The sequence below is a fragment of the Prunus dulcis genome, chromosome 3 (assembly GCF_902201215.1).
Source record: "Prunus dulcis chromosome 3, ALMONDv2, whole genome shotgun sequence".
NCBI lineage: Eukaryota > Viridiplantae > Streptophyta > Magnoliopsida > Rosales > Rosaceae > Prunus > Prunus dulcis.
In genome coordinates this window covers 17,716,034-17,735,332 of record NC_047652.1, presented here as the reverse complement: position 1 = coordinate 17,735,332, position 19,299 = coordinate 17,716,034, and the positions used below count along the sequence as shown (strand labels likewise).

Genomic DNA, 19,299 nt, shown 5'->3' with positions numbered 1-19,299 from the left:
GCTATTTCAAACCAGTTTCTTTGATATTTGCGCATTCTATATCTTTGTATATTTGTTCAGTTATGCAAGGTTTGAATACAGAGCTTTTATACAAGTTTGATTTCAGTGTTTTATGCAAGTTTTGATTTCAGTGCTTTTGTGCGAAACTTTTCGAGCTTGAATATGATTTATATAGAATGCCTTGAATTTAGTATACTTTCAATGGAGAGTACGTATTCAGCTTTATTTAACTACTTTTACAATGGGGGTTATTATGGTTATAAAGTTGTTTCTAAGAACCTTATTTTTGTCCACTCACATTTTCAACCTGTTTTTCGCCCCCAGGCCGTAGAAGTACGCGGGATCCACCACCGGGCCATTCATAGCTTCCGCGTCTCAAGGTTAGGTAGAGTGTTGTAGAAAATCCTTGAAACCTTGAAAACTTTAGAATGTGCTCTGATATCTAGAACTAGTGGAAAAATAAAGTTGAGATCTGTTACTTGAGATATTCTGGCTGTTGGGATGGATTTACTGATTGTTTAACAGGTGGAAAATTTTGGGATTGGTCAAAATACAGGGGAGACTCTGCCGAAATTTCGGCAGAAGTCTAAGGGAAGTCTGAAAAGAATTTGAGGTGAGAAGGGTAAAAAGGTCTTTTGTGCCCGACATTCGCCAGGTGTCGGACACGCACAGGACTTGGCTCGAATTCCAAAGTGAAAATTGGGTCGGGTCCTGTCAGTGCGGCTATACTACCTTTTTTTTAACGTAACACGGAGCGCCTATGCGTTTTAAATATATTCGAACATTTAAATAGTATAGCCGAACTGCTATACTATTTTTTATTTTAAAGTATAGTATAGCCATACGACTATACTATTTTTTTTATTTTTCTTTTTATGAATAGCCGAGCGGCTACCCTTTTTACATATATCAGAATATTTAAATAGTAAGGACTTTCTCTATTGCGAAGTGCAAGCGTGCGAAGTGGATGCGGACTTCTATTTGTGACCATCAAATTCCTTGTATGCTGTAGATTTAAAACATCATTGAGAACTATTTCTATAAGAGCTTTTCAGTCTTTTGGTAAGAGCCAAAATTTCCGGCGCTTACACCTCCAATCTACTAACCTCTGTTTCTTTCTTCCACCACAACACCTTCTCTTCCCTGTGCCTTCATCTGATGCTTTCATCAATTGCTATTTGTGACTCTGTATATGCAATACGTCATTTCCCTTCTTCTCTACATTGATTTTCTGTTTCTTTTTATAAGGATATCCTCGCTGATTTGGGTTTGGGTTTTACTTGGTCTTCGTATGAACTTGGCTCACTTTTGTTTTGTTTTGAGATTGGTGAGGTGTTGTACTGCTAGGTGGGATTGTTTTATTGACCTTGGCTGATCTGTTGTTTAATTATAGAGATATTTAGTGATATACCCATTTCTAGCACTAATATTATAAATAAACCTTACACAATTGAATTCCTATAAACAAACCCAAAAAAAACCCAAAAAATGATAGCTAGCCTTATTGAATTTAATATTGATTATTAAATTACTTTGATGCCCTATTGAGTGCTTTGGGTATTTTTATGAGATTTTGGGGTTGGGCTTGTTTTAAGAAATTGATGGCAGTTTTGTAATTTATAAGAAGTTAAAAGCTTTTTTTGTTATGTTGTAAATGGGCTTTGGGTGTGTTTCTAAAGTCCATTTTATATAGGGTATTTTTATAATTTGAGCCCCCATATTGGGTATAATAGTGAATCTCCCTTAATTATACTATGTATTTATCTGATGTTTACAATTACTAACTATATTTCATTTGCAGATGGGGATATTGAAGCTACCTATGATCTCCTGATATGATTCGAAGAGTCATGCCTTCTTCGGATGATTTGCATAGTTTGTATACAGGATATCTTCAAAAGTTTAGAAAAGATATAAACAGATAAATGATTGAATGGTCCATTACAAGAGAAAGGAATTGAAGCTACAAACATAATTGACGTTGTGGGTACAAGTACAAAATTTCAGCTTCATACAAAATTATAGCTTGAACAATAATGAACTAATCCAGCCACAACTATATTCAAAGTTCAATTTCCACGAGCATCGACTATTACTTCACAGAACGATTATTGATATTGGGTGAAATATTTTCTGCATCCTTGCACAAAGAGGACCTGCATAAGAAATAAGAAATTACATATTTAAAATAAAATGATCGAATAAATTGAAATAAAAAATTCAACCTAGTTTCTTATTGATTAATGTGAGTTGTACAAGTTCTTCTGTCGTGTCCTATTTGTCCACACCCATGGCAATGATGTTTACTCTTATTCATTGCTTTCTCTTTTCCTCCCTTCAATCTTTTACAGCAGCCCTTCGCCCTTACTTGAAGAGGGTCATTCAAATGTGGTGACATATAACTACTAATTGCATTTTCATTATTGCCTCCACATATATTGTTACTACTACGCACCACAAAATTTATCTTTTCTGGCATACCTTCAAAACTTTCTAGTAGAACTTTACTTGCCTCTTGAGATACCAAGGCACCATCAATAAGCTCAAAAGAAAGTTTAGACAATCTTGTTTGCCTCATTAATAATGAATTATCACAACTTTCAGTTACTTGCCTTCCACCCTCTTCCACAACTATGTCAAATTTTGCGGCTCATGTCCACCTCTTTAAATGTATTTATTTGACAAATACTCAATTTGTTTCATTTTCATGTATTCCTTCAAATTCAAATTTCTTACATATACATGGAGCATAGTCTGCAACTTTGTCAACCATGACTTCTCGCACTTTCAACTTGAAGCTACCATCTTTTTTCCTCTCCATTACCGTATAAAAGCATAAATTGTCATCCTCTCTTGCAAGTTGAAGTACACATGCCAAACATTTCCACAACTCTTTTTGAAACTTGTAGAAAATTTTACGAGTATAAATGACAACCATTTGCTTCTCCATTATCAATGGGGATTTCAACATAGGCTGCTCATTGATATCAACACGATCAGCAATTATCTCTTCATGACGTTGCTGGGCAAGCGCTCTATTAAATCGTAGTATGAAATTCATTAAAGAATTTCTTTTTGAAATATAGAGCTTGAAAAATGCATGAACACCCTCTACTCGTTGGCTACTTGACATATTCCTGCTGAAAAAATATCTTCCACATATGCTGGCACCCATCTTGAACGTATTCTATAGATTGAAGATAGCTACTCATCATCATTTAGTTTACCTTTGTGGACCACATCCATCCACTTTGACTCAAATTCTTCCTTTGCGTCTGATACCCACACACAATTTTGAAGTTCTCTATTTTCATCTTGTTAAATTTAATACACACTTGAAGAATATAGAAAAATCTAGAAGAAATTAGAAAACTCAAGGAAGTTTACTAACTTTGACAAAATCAAGTTTTTAGAGAGGATTATTGTAAACTCTAGAAAAGTCCTAATAAAAATCTTGTGATAAGGTAATATTATATTATAACGTAGTGGCTAGGAGAAGAAACCAAGTCCACCAACTTGGAGAATGGCGGCAGCTTTAGTGTATAAATAGATATTGTTGTCTCTTGTACAAAAAAAAAAAAAAAAAAAAAAAAAAAAAAAAAAAAAAAAAGAAAACAGGCCAAATAGCCAGTAAAATGAGAGAGAACCAATAAGCCTAGCAAATAGTTTCTTTCTAGTTGTTGAAGGCCAATAAGCCTAGCAAACAGTTTCTAGTTGTTGGCATGGAAATCTGGAAGGCAAGGACTTAGATAGCATGTTTGGCTTTATTGAGGCATATGTGGTATGTCCGAAGACTATCAAGAAGCCCTTTCTACCAATAAGCCTGGTCCTCTATAAGAGCATTTTTAGTAGTTTGCCTCTTGTCATGGCAAGGGGAGTCCTAGGGCAGCTACTATTCATATGAATAGTGACTGCCCTAGCCCTCCCGCCCCCTCCAAACCAAAATGTGTTTCCAGCAATTACCCTTTGCCATGGCAAATACTATTCATTTTATTTTATTTTTTTTCACAACTTTTTTTCTTAAATTATTAATTTGGATAATATCTTCGGATAAGATTTTTGGGTTCCTACGTGTCAATACTATTCATATCGGATAATATTTTCGGATAAGATTTTATTTTATTAGTTGTATTGGTTGGTATTTATAGAAGAAAAAAAAAACTATGAGGATTTGGTGTTAAAAGTGAATAGTATTGGTTGGTATTTACACTGGCGAACCCAGAATTTTTTTAGCGGAGGTGCAATATTGACTAAGTATGAAAAATGGTTTTTCGGAATAATCATTTTCTCAAGATAATTTTTGGCGGCTTTTATTCTTTACACATCAAATAAGAAAACTTGATTTTATGGGATTTTAATATGAAGTATATATTGACTTTTTAAAGCCATCATTTTTAGCCTAAATCGTATTTTGCACTAAAACGGATTTTTCATATTTTGATTTTCTAGTATTTTTATTTGAATCCAAATGGGGGGTACTTTCGACATTTACTTAAATGTTGAAAATGGAAATAAGGTATAAAGAAAAAAAAAATCAGTAATTTTTTGGTTTTTTTTTTTTTTCATTTTTTAATTGCACAAAAATTGGCTGCCTTTGGATTGCTGGAAAAAGTCTTATCGGAGAGCCCAGCGCGCCACGTGGAAGTTAGCCTTTGGGGGACGGGTGCATCATTGTGACGTCAACTCACTGAAGTCATCTCCAAAACGCTGGCTGGCGCTCGGGCCAGCCTTCCCCTGGGGCTAGCCCAGTTCGTTGGGTCCCACTCCTTGCCCGGGCCACTTTTTGTTGTTAGAAACAGCATTTTGGGCTTGCACCACCCCCCCCCCCCCCCCCCCTCTTGGTCCCCTTGTTGGAAATGCTCTAAAGCCTTGTACCCATCTATTATTGAATAAATAAAATCACTTTTTTGTTCTCTAAAACCCAACAAGTGGTATCAGAGCAACACACATCACACCTCATAAAATACACCTGGAAAAGCTTGTGAAATAGCATTTCCCATCGCTAGATCTTGATCTATAATAATTATTTTGGGTGGACCAGCAGGCATAGCTTTCTTAAACTGCTCAAACAACAAAAGAAAAGACTCAGTGGTCTCATTGCTCAAGAACCCACAACCAAAAAGAATAGTTTGACTATGGTTATTAACCCCTACCAATGGGGCAAATACTATACCATACCATACCGATTAGTATTGTAAGTGGTATCAAATACAACCACATCACCATAAAACTTATGAGCTCTTCTAGATGTTGGATCAGCCCAAAAACAATGTTTAAGCCTATCATCATCGTCAGCCTCTATCATAAAAAAGAAAGATTCATTTTTTGCTTGCTCACCAATAAAATGCTCATTCAACATTTGTGCATCATGCCCCTTCATCTTTCTCTGCAATTGTCTTTTGTAGTTATATAAATCTTTCTTTGTATATCCAATGTTTTGCATCCCTCTTGCTTGCACTTCAAGAAGACTAAATTGTTGATGTGTTGGGATATTAACATCACCAAATTTGTTGTATGCTTTATTAACTTCAGAAATTTTGCGATGCGATCTCAACAAATGTACCATTTGAGGGGCTGTCAAAGCATGATTGTTGCCCTCCACAAAGTTAGAAATTATGTATTTTGTTCCTTCTCTTACCTTTAGAAACGCAATCTTAGTCTTACACCCACTTCGTAATACACCTCACCGCCTTTCACTTCCATTAGAAACTTCTTTGGAATATACTCCCTCTTTGTAGCACACATATCCTTTTCTTAATATCTCATTAGAAGTTTTACTCCTTTGCTGACAATAACTTTGAACACTAAATCCCGCTTGTTTTGCATAGTTGTTATATAAGTTATAGGCATCCTCAAGTGATTCAAACTCGTGAACAATTTTTGATACATGTTGATCCTCTACTTGAGGATTAAAAAAATAAATCTGAATTATTTTCATTAGTATCTTCCATAAATTCATATGTCCCGAATCCTTGTTGTGGGCTTCCTATCTCTAAAGTTTCATCTATTAAAGCAAAAAATAACAAAAATATTGGTCAATGGGACATTGGTAAACAATAGCAAAGAATACTGTAGCAATGCTTAAACCAAAAGCCAAACTTGTAAGTGCATATCAAACCTGAATTAGATAAACTTTCAACCAGAAAACGAAATAAAATAACTTAGTCAAAACCATACAAAAACAAAGACCAATTAGTAGCCAAATCCATACATACATCAGTGCTTTTTTTTTTCTTTTTCTTTTTTTTCCGATTCCAACCTTCATCATTTCCAACGAAACCCAAATCTTTTTAGTAAACAATCCCATACCATAAGAAAATCAGAAAACTTTGTATAAGCAAAATGGAAAATACACATACATCATAAAGCGAAAAAAGAAGAAGAAGAAGAAATAAAAATATTCTAACCTGGAGGAGCAGCTATGATATTGCCAGCGATGAGAGCACGCGGAAGAGAAGGTGTTGAAAAGAAGAAATAAAAATATTATAACCTGTGATATTGCCAGGGATGAAAGCACAGAGAAGAGAAGGTGTCGTGGTGGAAGAAAGAAACAAAGGTCAGTAGGCGGGAAATTTTGGCTCTTACCAAAAGACTGAAAAGCTCTGATATAAATAGTTCTCAATGATGTTTTAAATCTACAGCATACAAGGAATCTAATGGTCACAAATAGAAGTCCGCATCCACTCCGCACACTTGCACTTCGCAATAGAGAAAGTCCCTTAAATAGTATAGGCACTTGGCTATACTATTTTTATTTTGGCTAAATTGTAGCAATAGTCCCTGGACTAAGACCAAACTTTACTTTTCGTCCCTCTTATTGCTAAATTGTTACGGTGGTACTTTAATTATGCATCCACTTTCATAAATCGTCATTTCCGTCATCTCGGTCAACTTTTTCGTTAAAAATAAGGTATATTTGTCTTTTCATGTGCTAGATTGAACAAATACTGTTTTTTTTTTTTTTTCTTGTTTCTCTTTCCTTTTTTGCTTTCTTTCTTTCTGAGGCTTGTTTTTTTATTTTCTTGTTTGGTTTTGTTGGAGGATTTGGGATCTGATGTGTGGGGCCCCCAAATTGGGAACAAGGGATCCGCTCCCCTTTGGAATACAACAGAAGTTTGTGAGACATGATATATATGCCGAAAAGTTATACAATATGAATCTGATTGAAAGTTGAATTTTACTTCACGAGGGAAATCATGAGCAGCAATAAAAATAAGAAGAAGAAAAAAAGATGCCACAGTCATTATTTTATTTTAATTTGTTTGATCAGGTTTGAGTATAGGTCCATTTCCATGAACGTAAGAGAGATGACTACTTTTCTCTTTTCTCTCTTTCTTTTTGTTTTTATTTATTCTCAAATGGAAATGATGGCATGTGGAGACTCATGTCATTACGCATGCAATTGCGTCATCGTTGGCCTATTACACGTCATATCATACCCCTGTAAATGTTCATATAAACAGCTACAAATCAACAAAAACCACAACTTCGACATATATCTAAGGGTTGATATACATAACATATGCATGCAACAATGAGCTCAGAAAATGCAACTGATTGTCTGGGATGGGCTGCAAGAGACGCTTCTGGGGTTCTATCGCCTTACAAATTTACCCGAAGGTATATATAAAGGGAGTTTCAATTGAGAGATATCTCTTGATAAATAATTTTATTTGAAGAACATCTTTGCAGAGCTTTAATTAATATGCAGGGCTGTTCAGAGTGATGATGTTTCCGTAAAGATTACACACTGTGGAGTTTGCTATGCTGAAGTGGTTTTTCCGAGGAACAAACATGGAGATGCCACCTACCCTTTCGTGCCTGGGTATGTTAATGAATTAATTATTAATTAATGATTTTATAATGATAGGATTAATTCTTAATTCATTTTTTTTTCTTGTTGATATTTGTACGTACAAATATAAAGACATGAGATTGCTGGAATTGTGCAAGAGGTTGGTTCCAATGTGAGCGGCTTCAAAGTTGGTGATCATGTTGGAGTGGGAACCTATGTGAATTCATGCAGAGAGTGTGATTACTGTAATGGGCGCCTGGAAGCTTATTGTGAGAAGGGAGCAGTTTACACTTATAACCGTCCTGATGTGGATGGTACTATTACACAAGGAGGGTTTTCTACTTACATTGTTGTCCATCAAAGGTAATTAATTAGTGATCCATTTTTCACTTAGATTATCTCCCCATGCTTGCAAAACTAAAATTGGCTTGTTTTTTTTCTTTGGATCTCGAGCTTCTGCCTTTACTAACGGTATATTTAATCTAGCCTTGTTCTTTAGACTTTGGTGTCACATCAACTAGCATAATCTTAGTGAAAGCATAACTGTTAAGATTAGGCTAATTGTAGCACCGAGTCTAATAATTAGATTGTTGTAATGGTTAATTAAATGAAATGCATGTAAATGCGCCATTTAGAAATAGAAAAACTTGGAATCCATGTTATGTTAGTACAATGACCTAATTGCTCAAGGAAATACGCAAGTTTTCAATTCAATTTTTTTTAATGAAATAAGCATGTTTGGGATGACTTCTAAAATGACTAAAAACGTTTTCTTCAAGAATTTCTCTAGCAAAAGTGCTTATGAGCAAAAATATTTCCTATCCAATGGAAGCCATTCTAAACGTCCCCATAATCTAAGTTTTGTTTCTTGTTGAATTTATAGGTACTGCTTCAGGATACCAGATGCCTATCCATTGGCCTCTGCAGCACCTCTGCTTTGTGCTGGCATTACTGTTTACTCTCCGATGATGCGCCACAAGATGAACCAGCCTGGTAAATCCCTGGGTGTGATCGGACTTGGTGGCCTTGGTCACATGGCAGTGAAATTTGGGAAGGCTTTGGGACTAAACGTGACCGTTTTCAGTACAAGCATATCAAAGAAAGAGGAATCTCTAACTCTGCTTGGTGCAGACAAGTTTGTGGTCTCATCCGATCAAGAACAGATGACGGTAGAAAATTATTATTATTATTATTTTTTGGGTAATGATTTCCCCACTCTAATTTTATCCACTTACACTCTTTTTTTTAGTTATAAAACGGAGTGTAAGTGGATAAAATTGGAGTGGAGAAATCACCAATCCCTTTTTTTCGCCAGGAAATTATAAATATATATTGATTGTTGTAATTTTTGTTATAAATTACCTGAATTTTATGCAGGCCCTGGCAAAGTCACTTGACTTCATCATTGACACAGTCTCTGCTGATCACTCATTTGATTTGTACTTGTCACTGCTGAAGACTGCTGGTGTTTTGGTCATGGTGGGGGCTCCAAATGAAGTCAAATTGAAACCTCATAGCCTCATTCTGGGTAATTTACCAATTTCATTGCTCAGAATTTTATTTTATTATTTTTTAAATTTATAGTTCCACCCTAAAGAGTTGCACTGCCCCCCCGCCAATTAGTAATAAACAACTTGTAATTTAACTTAATGATCTCTCTAAAACAAATAAAAAAACCTAAGTAGAAATATTTAACCACGTAACTTTCGAATACTTATACATTTGATGATATACTTACAAATCTAGCTTAGCCACAGAGTTCATCCAACTCTTTTAGAAAATTAATGATGCATTGAGCTTTAATTTTTTCAGGTATGAAATCGATTTCTGGTAGCGTAGTAGGCGGCACAAAAGAGACGCAAGAAATGCTAGACTTCTGTGCTGCTCACAAAATATATCCCAACATTGAAATAATCCCAATTCAGTATGTGAATGAAGCAATTGAGAGGCTTATAAAGAAGGATGTGAAATACCGGTTTGTGGTAGACATTGAAAACTCCCTCAAATGACAAGCAAAATTGTTGCCAAGTCAAAGAAAACCAATGTGAAAGTGTTTGGCCTTGGTCTTCTGCTTTGTGTTAGTGGTTTGAACTTAGAAGGATTAAACAGAGATAAATGTGTGCTCGGTTTTCATTTTTTGTGTCACTTTTGTATCGGATCCTTTAGCTAGTTTGGAGCTTGGTTCTAGTGGATTCTCCTTCTTTGGTATTTGTTTCTGTTGCTGTTGTTGGGTTTATTAATGCACTGATTTCAACCAAAAAAGAAAGAAAAGAATGAGTTTGTATTGTATCTTGATGCTATGATATTATTAAACAAAGTTCCATATGATTTGGATTTGATCAAGAGATATAAGTATATGTAATATATTGGTTGAGGTTGGTTTATTATTGTAATTTATCATGTTCTAGACCCAGTTGAATTGGGTGACCTTGACTTACTACTTTTCCAAGCCTCTTTCATCTCTCGTTCTCATCTTATAATGTTATTGGGTCATAAAAATCGTCTATCTTCTAAGTGACCATTTAAAAATTATCTCTATAAAAAATTGACCATATCAAAAATCATTTATTCACTTAATTTTTATCACAGTGTTGATCGAATGACTAAACGATTTCTAATTTGGTTGATTTTTAAAAATAAAAATAAAAGATCCTCGAAGAATGGCCCCGAAAATGAAGGGTTTCGCTTATCATCCAACATTGCAGATTGAAAAGGATAAAGAAGGTATTAGAAAGAGCGATACAAAGGAAAATTAACACCAGCATTCCCCTTGCACACATTATGCATAAAAAAATATACTAGCCTTGTGTTTGTGATTAGAGTTGTATGATGCTATGATCACTACAAAAAAGAAGAAGACAATAGTCACATTTTTTAAGCAACAAATAGATTTTGGTGACATTTGAACGAGTGGTCAATGGTTTTGCTTACTATTCACTATTAATTGTGACTAGTTATCTCACACTTTAAGGAATTTGTGACTATTGATTTAAATATAATAAATATAAAATCATATGACACTTAAACAATAATTTTGCAATATAATATTTTAGGATAATCTTCTTTAGTAAAAGTAATCCAGTTAAATACGTATAAAACGCAGCAAAAAACAATATGTATAGATAAACTCAATTAACAAATAGAAAAAAGAAGACTATTTGACCTTGGTTCAATAAACGAAGAAGAAAAAGACTAATGGGGTTGGATATTTTCACAAAAGCCAATGTTAAAAAGAAAATCCCATGGTTTTAGGTTGCGTCTCTAACCACAACAAACCCTTCTCCATAATCTCACCTCTCCCTCAATCATCTTACACCCTCTTTCTCTCTTAGTCGTCTGATAAAATTCTCCATAGCCTCTGGGAATGCCAACTTGGTCTCTAGCATGATTGACACGGGGAAATTTCTTGGAAATTTCTAGGTCCTTGAAGTTCAAGTTGGGTTCTCAAGGAGTGAGAGATGGGTGGTGGTGGCGGTGGTCCCAAGATCTATGTATTGCAAAATATGGGGCCTTGAGGCCAAACAAGGCATGCCCTAAGTTCTGCCATTTTTAGTGTAACTAAGTTTCTTCTCTCTGCAAGCGTTTTTTTTTTTTCCTTTGTTTATTTTCTTCTCTTTTGGGTTTCTTGAAATATGGTGCTTTTTGGTATTTTTGTTTTGTTGAAGGTGGGGTATCGGTTATTCTTCATAATCATTGCTTTCTCAAGTTCGATAAAGTCATTGACTTTGTTGATATGTTTCTCTCTGAATTGAATTCCTGCAAATTTTGGTATTTAATTTATTGATTGGGTTGTTTGTTCTCTCTTTGTTTCTATTAAATTTTATTTGATTTTTATTTTTAATGATAAATTTCTAATGATTTTGTTTTTGAATTCAATTTTGGTTCTATCAGATTTGATCATACATAATAACCGAATGCAATATCTGATTGCAACAAGAAACTAGTTTTTAGCTCACTAAAGTATTTCCATTTCTTCTATTTGTCTTGGCCATCTTCAAGAGAAAATTAGGGAATGAAAGAAGGGCTAGAGTACTTAAGATTTTGCTGTTGGATTTTTCTAAATAGGTATCAAATCTTCCCTTGTTGGTTTGATGCTCTTTTTTTTTTTTCTCTTTTTCTCTTTCTTTTCCTTTTGGGTTGCTTGAGTGCCATCATTTTTAAAATTTTACTCCTTGACTATTTTCTTCATATTAATAACTGGGCCACTATGTTGCGATTGTCACCATGCTTTTTCAATCAGCTATGTTAGTTTTGTTAACTTTTTATTTTTTTTTTATTTTGTAACAACCCAATTTTAAATAAATATTTAATTATGAATTTATCCAAGTAAAAGATGAATTTACCCTCGGGAATATTTTATTGGGTCAAAAGTTGACTTTTCAGTCGAGAAGGAATTTGAGAATTTCAGTTATACTGTTGCGTAGAGCACGTCGAGATGAGTCCATAGACATGTAGCGGGCTCAAATCGGAGTTGTAACGAAGAAGATATGGTCTACAAAAGTCCAATTTCGAAGTTTAGATTTCTTAAACCCAGATTTTTCTTCTCCTTCGCGAATATGACGAACAGCCATTTTCAAACTCAGTTTTCTCCTCCGTCCAGCCACCAAATCGAGTGCCACAACTTGCAAACTCTTCATCTCTCTCTCCTATTTCCATACATAGCCATATCCAGCCATGATTCTAAGCGATTAAACCAGGAAATCAATCGAAAACAGAGCCAAAATTGAGCCATTTCGGGCTGTTTAGAAACAGCAACTCCCGACGCCAATTTTGGCCATCTCCGGCCGCCACAACTCAGGTAATTGCACCCAAACTACTCTCCTACCTTCCCTTTGTGTTATCCCTTGAAAACCTGGGTGAATCCATTCCAATTTCTTTGATTTCGAAACTAAAATTTTCTAGGTTTTTCAAGAGACAGAAAGCTTCGTTCGATGGCTTTAAAGTTGGAATTGATCGTCGAGCCAAGGCACCCGGGGCCAGGCAGACCCGCAGGAGGGACCTTCAAGAGGTCCAGCTAGCTCGGACCAGGAGTGAGTGGACTTTCTGTTTTATAAATAATTTATGCAAATCAATTTCATTATTTGATCTTGAATAAGTTTTATTCAAAGATTAGTGTTTCCAATATTTGATATGTGCTTTTAAATATTTTAATTTATATGCTGCCGAGTGGGATATCCTTTAAGGATATAGGAAAAGGAATTTCTAGCTACATATCAGATAAATGGCAGCAGAGTTCTAGATTTAACAGAAATTCAGTTATTCATCAGATCTTTCAGAAATTTTATATTTTCTTAAGCCACCTTAGGTACCCAGATATAAAGATGTTGCCTTCGGAATAAATGTTGCCTTCGGTATAGTCAGCGCGCTTGACGGTTGCCCCACGAGTTTCGAGGACGTCTGGACCGTGGGAGCGAGGATTGCAGATCAATTTGATAAAGGTCTCCTAAATCCTGCGAGATTGTGGCTCGGGTCGACCTTGTATTACCGAGACTTGCGAGAACATGTCACAAATTGTGACACGAGGAATTGATGGATATTAGGAATTGACGACATATAAGGAATTGACGGATATCAGGAATTGACGGAAATAAAGGGGTACACCTAGGGGCAGTTTTAGATTGATTTCAATGCTTTTAAGAGAGTTTTATTGACCATAAGTATGACTGGCATATATGTGTATAAATATATGAATGCATTGATTTCAGTATGAATATAATGAAGAGGATAATTTAGTTTTACGTAACTGTTTTTACAGTGGGGTTAGTATGTTCTTATGTATTTTCTAAACTTTATTTTTGATCCACTTACATTTTCAATGTTTTGCGCCCCCAGATAGTAGGCGTGCATCTGTGAGCCACCACAGGGCAGTTTCTGCTTCCTGCACTACCTCAGTTTGATGTAGGGTTCTTGGTTCACAAGTTGTTTCCTTCCTTGTAAATTGATCTGTATAGTTGCTCTGATATTGCCCTAGGACGTATTTAACCATTGGACTGTATTTATATATGTATACTGGTAGTTGGTGTATATATTTAAATGCTTGTTGACATGTGTAAATTTTGGGAATGTTCGATTTACAAGAGAAACTCTGTCAAATTTTCTGCAAAAGTCAAACCTAAAATGACGTTAAATTTTAAAAAGAAGGGCAATTAGGTCATTTGTGCCCGACACCCGCCAAGTGTCAGACACGCACAGGGTCCGGCTCAAATTTCAAAGTGGAATTTGGGTCGGGTCCTGTCATATTTAAAGTTGTTTGAATGTTTAGTTTAGTTTTGCTTATTAAATGTAATTGGTCATAAATAAATGTAATCGTATGAAGCGCAGGATGATGAACCACACAACGAAGACAAAATCATATGCCCAAGTGAGGAACTAATATGTAAGTGTCACAGTTTTTCTAGTTAATTAATGTGGAGCATGTTATCATATTGTAAGTCTGCTTATGTAAATTCTCATAATATTTTGATTGTATATAAATGATAAAAACATAAGATAGCTGGTATGTACTTTCAATTTTTTTAATGGGCCATGAACAAGTGATTTTGTGGATGGCTTAAGAAAAACTTCTTTTAGGTACTTGTGCTATGATTTAAAATGATATTTGATATGTGAACTATGTCTAGTGGATTTTAGAAGGTGAATCACAGGGGTGTCTCCCCTAACAGATGCAAAATGTTTGAACTGTGCCACCTAAGAAAAATGGAACACCTGTGAATGAGACAGCTGCAAAAGCTATGGTGAGGCTGAATTTGATTGTATTTTAGGATATATTGTCTTGTGTTGCTTGTTATAGAGGCATCCATGTAGTAGAATGCACAGTTAACATATATATATATATATATATATATATATATATATATATGAATTCAAAGATCATTGATATTAGAAATAAAAAAACCAGATGAAATAACAGCAGAGGAAATCAATATTGTATATTCTAAAGTGCTTGGAAGAGAGAAGTGTAATCGGGTGAGAGGATATGGCGTAGGGGTGAGACCTGAGGATGTGTCGGGTGTGCTGACAGAAAGAAAAGGTTTGAGAGAAGAGGGGAGAGCCACAACGGAAAGGTGAAACGTTTGGAGCAACTTTTAATGAAACAACGAGCCATCATGGAAAAGGTTTTAGCTAGTGCAAGAAATGTTTCTAACATTGATTCTGAATTGCTATTGGGACATGTTTCACCAACTAATTGCTTAAGCACTCCACAGGTAGCACTTGGTTCTAATAGATTGGAAGAAATTATGAATGCAACCTTATATTCACCTTACATGCCAACAAGACATTAATTGATCAAGATGATTATAGACCAATACTAAGGGGGATAGAAGAGGAGGAGCATGCAAGGAATGTTGGCACTGTGTTCAGAGTTTGAAAAATATGGTTAGAGTTTATGGTATCTAGATCATGCAATACCATTATGCTTTTTGTTAACACCATGCTTATCAACATATGTGTTTTGGTGTTATGAAATTCATAATACCAAAATTGTCACGCCCTGGACTCGGGGATTGGTGGAAACCTCGCGCCCGGTGCGTGAGAAAATAAAATTAAAAGAAGCCGAAACATTGGGTTTGAAATAAACTTCTCTTATAAACCTATAAAAATAGTTCCCAAAATCTTACAAGTTTACAATTAATAAAGCTCTACTACTCTCATCTAATTCAGACTCAATCGATTTAGTCCTCGTCTTGCCCACTAATTCATCTGAAAAATTAAACAGGGTGAAGGGTGAGCAACCACCGCTCAGTAAGGAATGAGACTTTACCACAGTAGATTGATATAACTAAATTAAGTGACATGCAATCACACAGCCAAAAATCACATTAATAATAATAATAATGCATAAATGCTCTTCAATTCTACCTAACCCGTTAATTCATATAACTAGGCAAGCAGACCTGCACATCCCATACCATGCTTATACCACTTGGTCCCGAATGCGCATTTATATGAACTAACACCCATTTCAAGCATCCCATAATTCCCCTTTTGTTAGTCATCTTGTCTAACTCCCTGTCGCCAGTCCCGAATCACCCAATAAAAATCATGTGCACTGTGGGATCCCTGAGACCTGGTACCTGCCAAGAGTTAGATTCAACTACACAAAATACTATTTCCATTACCCTCTTTTCCATCATTATTTTCTCAATCCAACAACTCCAACCAATTACCATGACATGATATAATTATGCCAACATTATTCAAATAGTTCACATTACGTAAATATCCTATATCAAGAACATTATACAATATCACACATAATATAGAACTCATGAAATTTAATTAGATCAATCCCCGTAAAGGCCCCCAGGAAACCCCTACCTCATTTCCAAAGCTAGCTAGAATTGTAAGATGTTTCCCAATTTTTCACCGTATTCACAAACTCAGTCTCCTACTCTTTTTCTTACGTCTCTCTATCACTATTTCTTTCTCGTTTTCTTTGTTTGCACTTGTTATGCAACATAATGTCCTATATATATATACAAGGAACAAGTCGGCAGGAAGTGATTTTCTATCGGATGGTTTATTGGCGGTTGATTCAAACTTACTGTCCAAGTAATAGTTATCAATGTAGTTGCAGATAAGGAAGAATGTTTTGTGACTCTTCCAATCCCTCTAATCCTATTCTTATCTTCTTGGTGAGTTGATAGCCTTGATACTTAGCAGGTTTTGTACTTTAACACGTATTAACAAGAACTATTTTAAAACATATACATATATATAATAGGATAAGTATATATGTAATACACATATTTAATAAGATATATGTATATATACAATAGAATAATATATGTAATAAGATATAAATATTTATTAGTACAAAAGACAATATATATATTTAACTATCTTTGTTATCAATTTAAATATACAACTAAATATGCAGCAAAATATTTATTCTTTATATATTTATATATATATATATATATATGTTATCAATTTAAATATATAACTAAATACCACATATAACTGGTAAGAAAAACGATCCATGAAAGTTCAAACCTCATCACTGCGTACGTGGGTAAGAGGTGATGATCACGCATGCCCTTGCGTCATCGTTGGTCTATATAGTCCCCAACACTTAAAACCCAAAAGCATAATTTTCTTGCCTCAAACTACCATTCTCTTTCAAAAACTCTCACAGCCCTTCTTCTTCCTAGCGACATACATACTAATTTGGAACAATTAAAAATCATGAGCTCTGAAAATACTGGTGCAAATGGAAATGGGGACTGCTTGGGTTGGGCTGCAACAGATGAATCTGGAATTTTATCGCCTTACAAGTTTAGCCGAAGGTATACTATTGAACTCATGATTTTTGGCTAGCTCAATTGTTTTTTGATAGTTTGTTGTTGAACTAGCAAGGTTGAGTTGATTTAAATTGTTCAGGTCTCTTCAAAACGATGATGTTTCCGTAAAGATTACACACTGCGGAATTTGTTATGCTGATGTGCTTTTTCCAAGGAACAAGCATGGAAATGCAAAGTATCCAATGGTGCCCGGGTATGTATAGTGAGGGCATTTTTGTCACGATAATTACCGTTAAATGAAAGTGATTTAATCTATCTGCTAAACGAATCTCAAAAATTAAACTCATCGATCGGTTATTAATCTAAAAAATGTTTTCAATTGATTGTGCAACAGACATGAGATTGCTGGCATTGTGCAAGAAGTTGGTTCCAATGTTCATGGCTTCAAAGTCGGTGACCATGTCGGAATAGGAACTTATGTTAATTCATGCAGAAACTGTGACTATTGTGGTGATGGTCTTGAAGTTTTTTTGTGAAAAGGGAGCAGTTTTTACTTATAACAATGTTGATGAGGATGGCACAATTACACAAGGAGGGTTTTCCAGTTACATTGTTGCTCATCAAGGGCAAGTTTTCTCCACTTTCCTTTTTGAAACATGCAGAATTGGTGTCCAGATTTCTAAATGTCTACATAATTGGTTGGTTTTGTTTTTGTTTTTTTGGTTCGAATAAAATTAGTTGCTTGATTAGCAGATGGAAGATGTAAAATTTTGTTCTTGAATTTATAGGTACTGCTTCCGGATACCAGATGGCTATCCATTGGCCTCAGCAGCTCCTCTGCTTTGTGCTGGCATCACGGTTTACACTCCGATGATACGCCACAAGATGAACCAGCCCAGAAAATCTCTAGGGGTGATTGGACTTGGTGGCCTTGGTCACTTGGCAGTGAAATTTGGGAAGGCTTTTGGGCTAAATGTGACCGTTTTCAGCACGAGCACATCGAAGAAAGAAGAAGCTCTAACTCTGCTTGGTGCAGACAATTTCGTGGTCTCATCCAACCTAGAGCAGATGACGGTACAGATACATAATGCTTGTTCCAGCATTGATCTGTGCTATTGATACTTCTTCAGTACAAAATCAATGGCACAGATTTTGTTTGTTGTATCCAAATTTGTGCATGACACATTGTTCTAATGCTCCACATGTTTCCCTGATTTTACCATTTATGCAGGCCCTGGCTAAGTCACTTGACTTCATTATTGACACAGCATCTGGTGATCATCCATTTGATCCATACATGTCCCTGTTGAAGACTGCTGGTGTTCTTGTCTTGGTTGGGGCTCCAAGTGAAGTCAAATTGAGTCCTCTAAGCCTGATTGGGGGTAAGTTTAGCAATTTCAATACTCAAGAGTTTTTATTCATCCTAGGCTAAATTTGCCAGTTTAATGAACCAGATTCAACTGACCATTTGTCAGGTATGAAGTCGATTTCTGGTAGCGCAACGGGCGGTACAAAGCAGACGCAGGAAATGCTAGACTTCTGTGCTGCTCACAAGATATATCCAAACATAGAAATAGTCCCAATTCAGTATGTAAATGAAGCTCTTGAGAGGCTGATAAAGAGGGATGTGAAGTACCGTTTCGTGATAGATGTCGAAAGCTCCCTGAAATGATATGAAAAAGTGAGATTTCTCTTCCAATGCCTTGATCAGTTGTTATAGAGATTGAAGAAGCTTGAGAAGGCTGTACACTGAGATTTGCAATAACATGTAACAGGGTTTTGTATTTTGGGCTTTTTGATCTTCTGCATTATGTGAGTGGTCAGTGGTTAGAACTTAGAAGGATTAAATAAAATAAATGAATAAACTACTATGTGATTTGGAATTTTGAGCACTCACAATTCCTTCTTACTTTTGAGCTTTTCATTATTTGTGCAGCATTTTGATATTGTTTAAGATTGGTTTATTATTTTATTTTGTTTTTAGTCTTGGAATTATCAAGTTTGGGATGTTCTGTCCAACTTGCATATGAAGCCCAATACATTACATGGGCTTTTTCCTTTGAATGATCTTTTCTCTCTTTTTTTAAATAAAGATGTTATGATACCATACTACTAGGATCTAAAAAAAATTAACATATTTTTTTAATACAAGCGAGAACCTAAAGTATAAAGGAGAGGAGATTTCTCACACATACACTACTAAGATGCTATAATACTTAAAAACGTTTATGACAACATTTGACAAATAAAAAAACATAA

At 35.3% G+C, this 19,299-nt stretch overlaps 1 protein-coding gene and 1 pseudogene across 1 annotated transcript; both read left to right on the top strand.

The window, feature by feature from the left end:
- Positions 1-7,522: 7,522 nt before the first annotated feature.
- On the top strand, positions 7,523-9,879 carry LOC117622996 (probable cinnamyl alcohol dehydrogenase 1). The gene is made up of 6 exons (XM_034353821.1): positions 7,523-7,620; positions 7,712-7,825; positions 7,928-8,158; positions 8,679-8,964; positions 9,173-9,323; positions 9,608-9,879. The coding sequence occupies exons 1-6, from the start codon at positions 7,523-7,525 to the stop codon at positions 9,802-9,804; spliced, it is 1,077 nt and encodes a 358-aa protein (XP_034209712.1). The 3' UTR covers positions 9,805-9,879.
- A 7,028-nt stretch (positions 9,880-16,907) lies between these two features.
- LOC117622580 lies at positions 16,908-18,949 on the top strand (annotated as a pseudogene).
- The last annotated feature ends 350 nt before the right edge of the window (positions 18,950-19,299 follow it).

What these genes read in the sequence shown, in the direction of transcription:
- LOC117622996 (XM_034353821.1), top strand. Translation starts at nt 7,523, where the DNA reads ATGCATGCAACAATGAGCTCAGAAAATGCAACTGATTGTCTGGGATGG. An exon ending in TACATTGTTGTCCATCAAAG is followed by an intron (nt 8,159 to 8,678) that starts GTAATTAATTAG and finishes TTGAATTTATAG; the next exon opens with GTACTGCTTCAGGATACCAG. An exon ending in ACCTCATAGCCTCATTCTGG is followed by an intron (nt 9,324 to 9,607) that starts GTAATTTACCAA and finishes TAATTTTTTCAG; the next exon opens with GTATGAAATCGATTTCTGGT.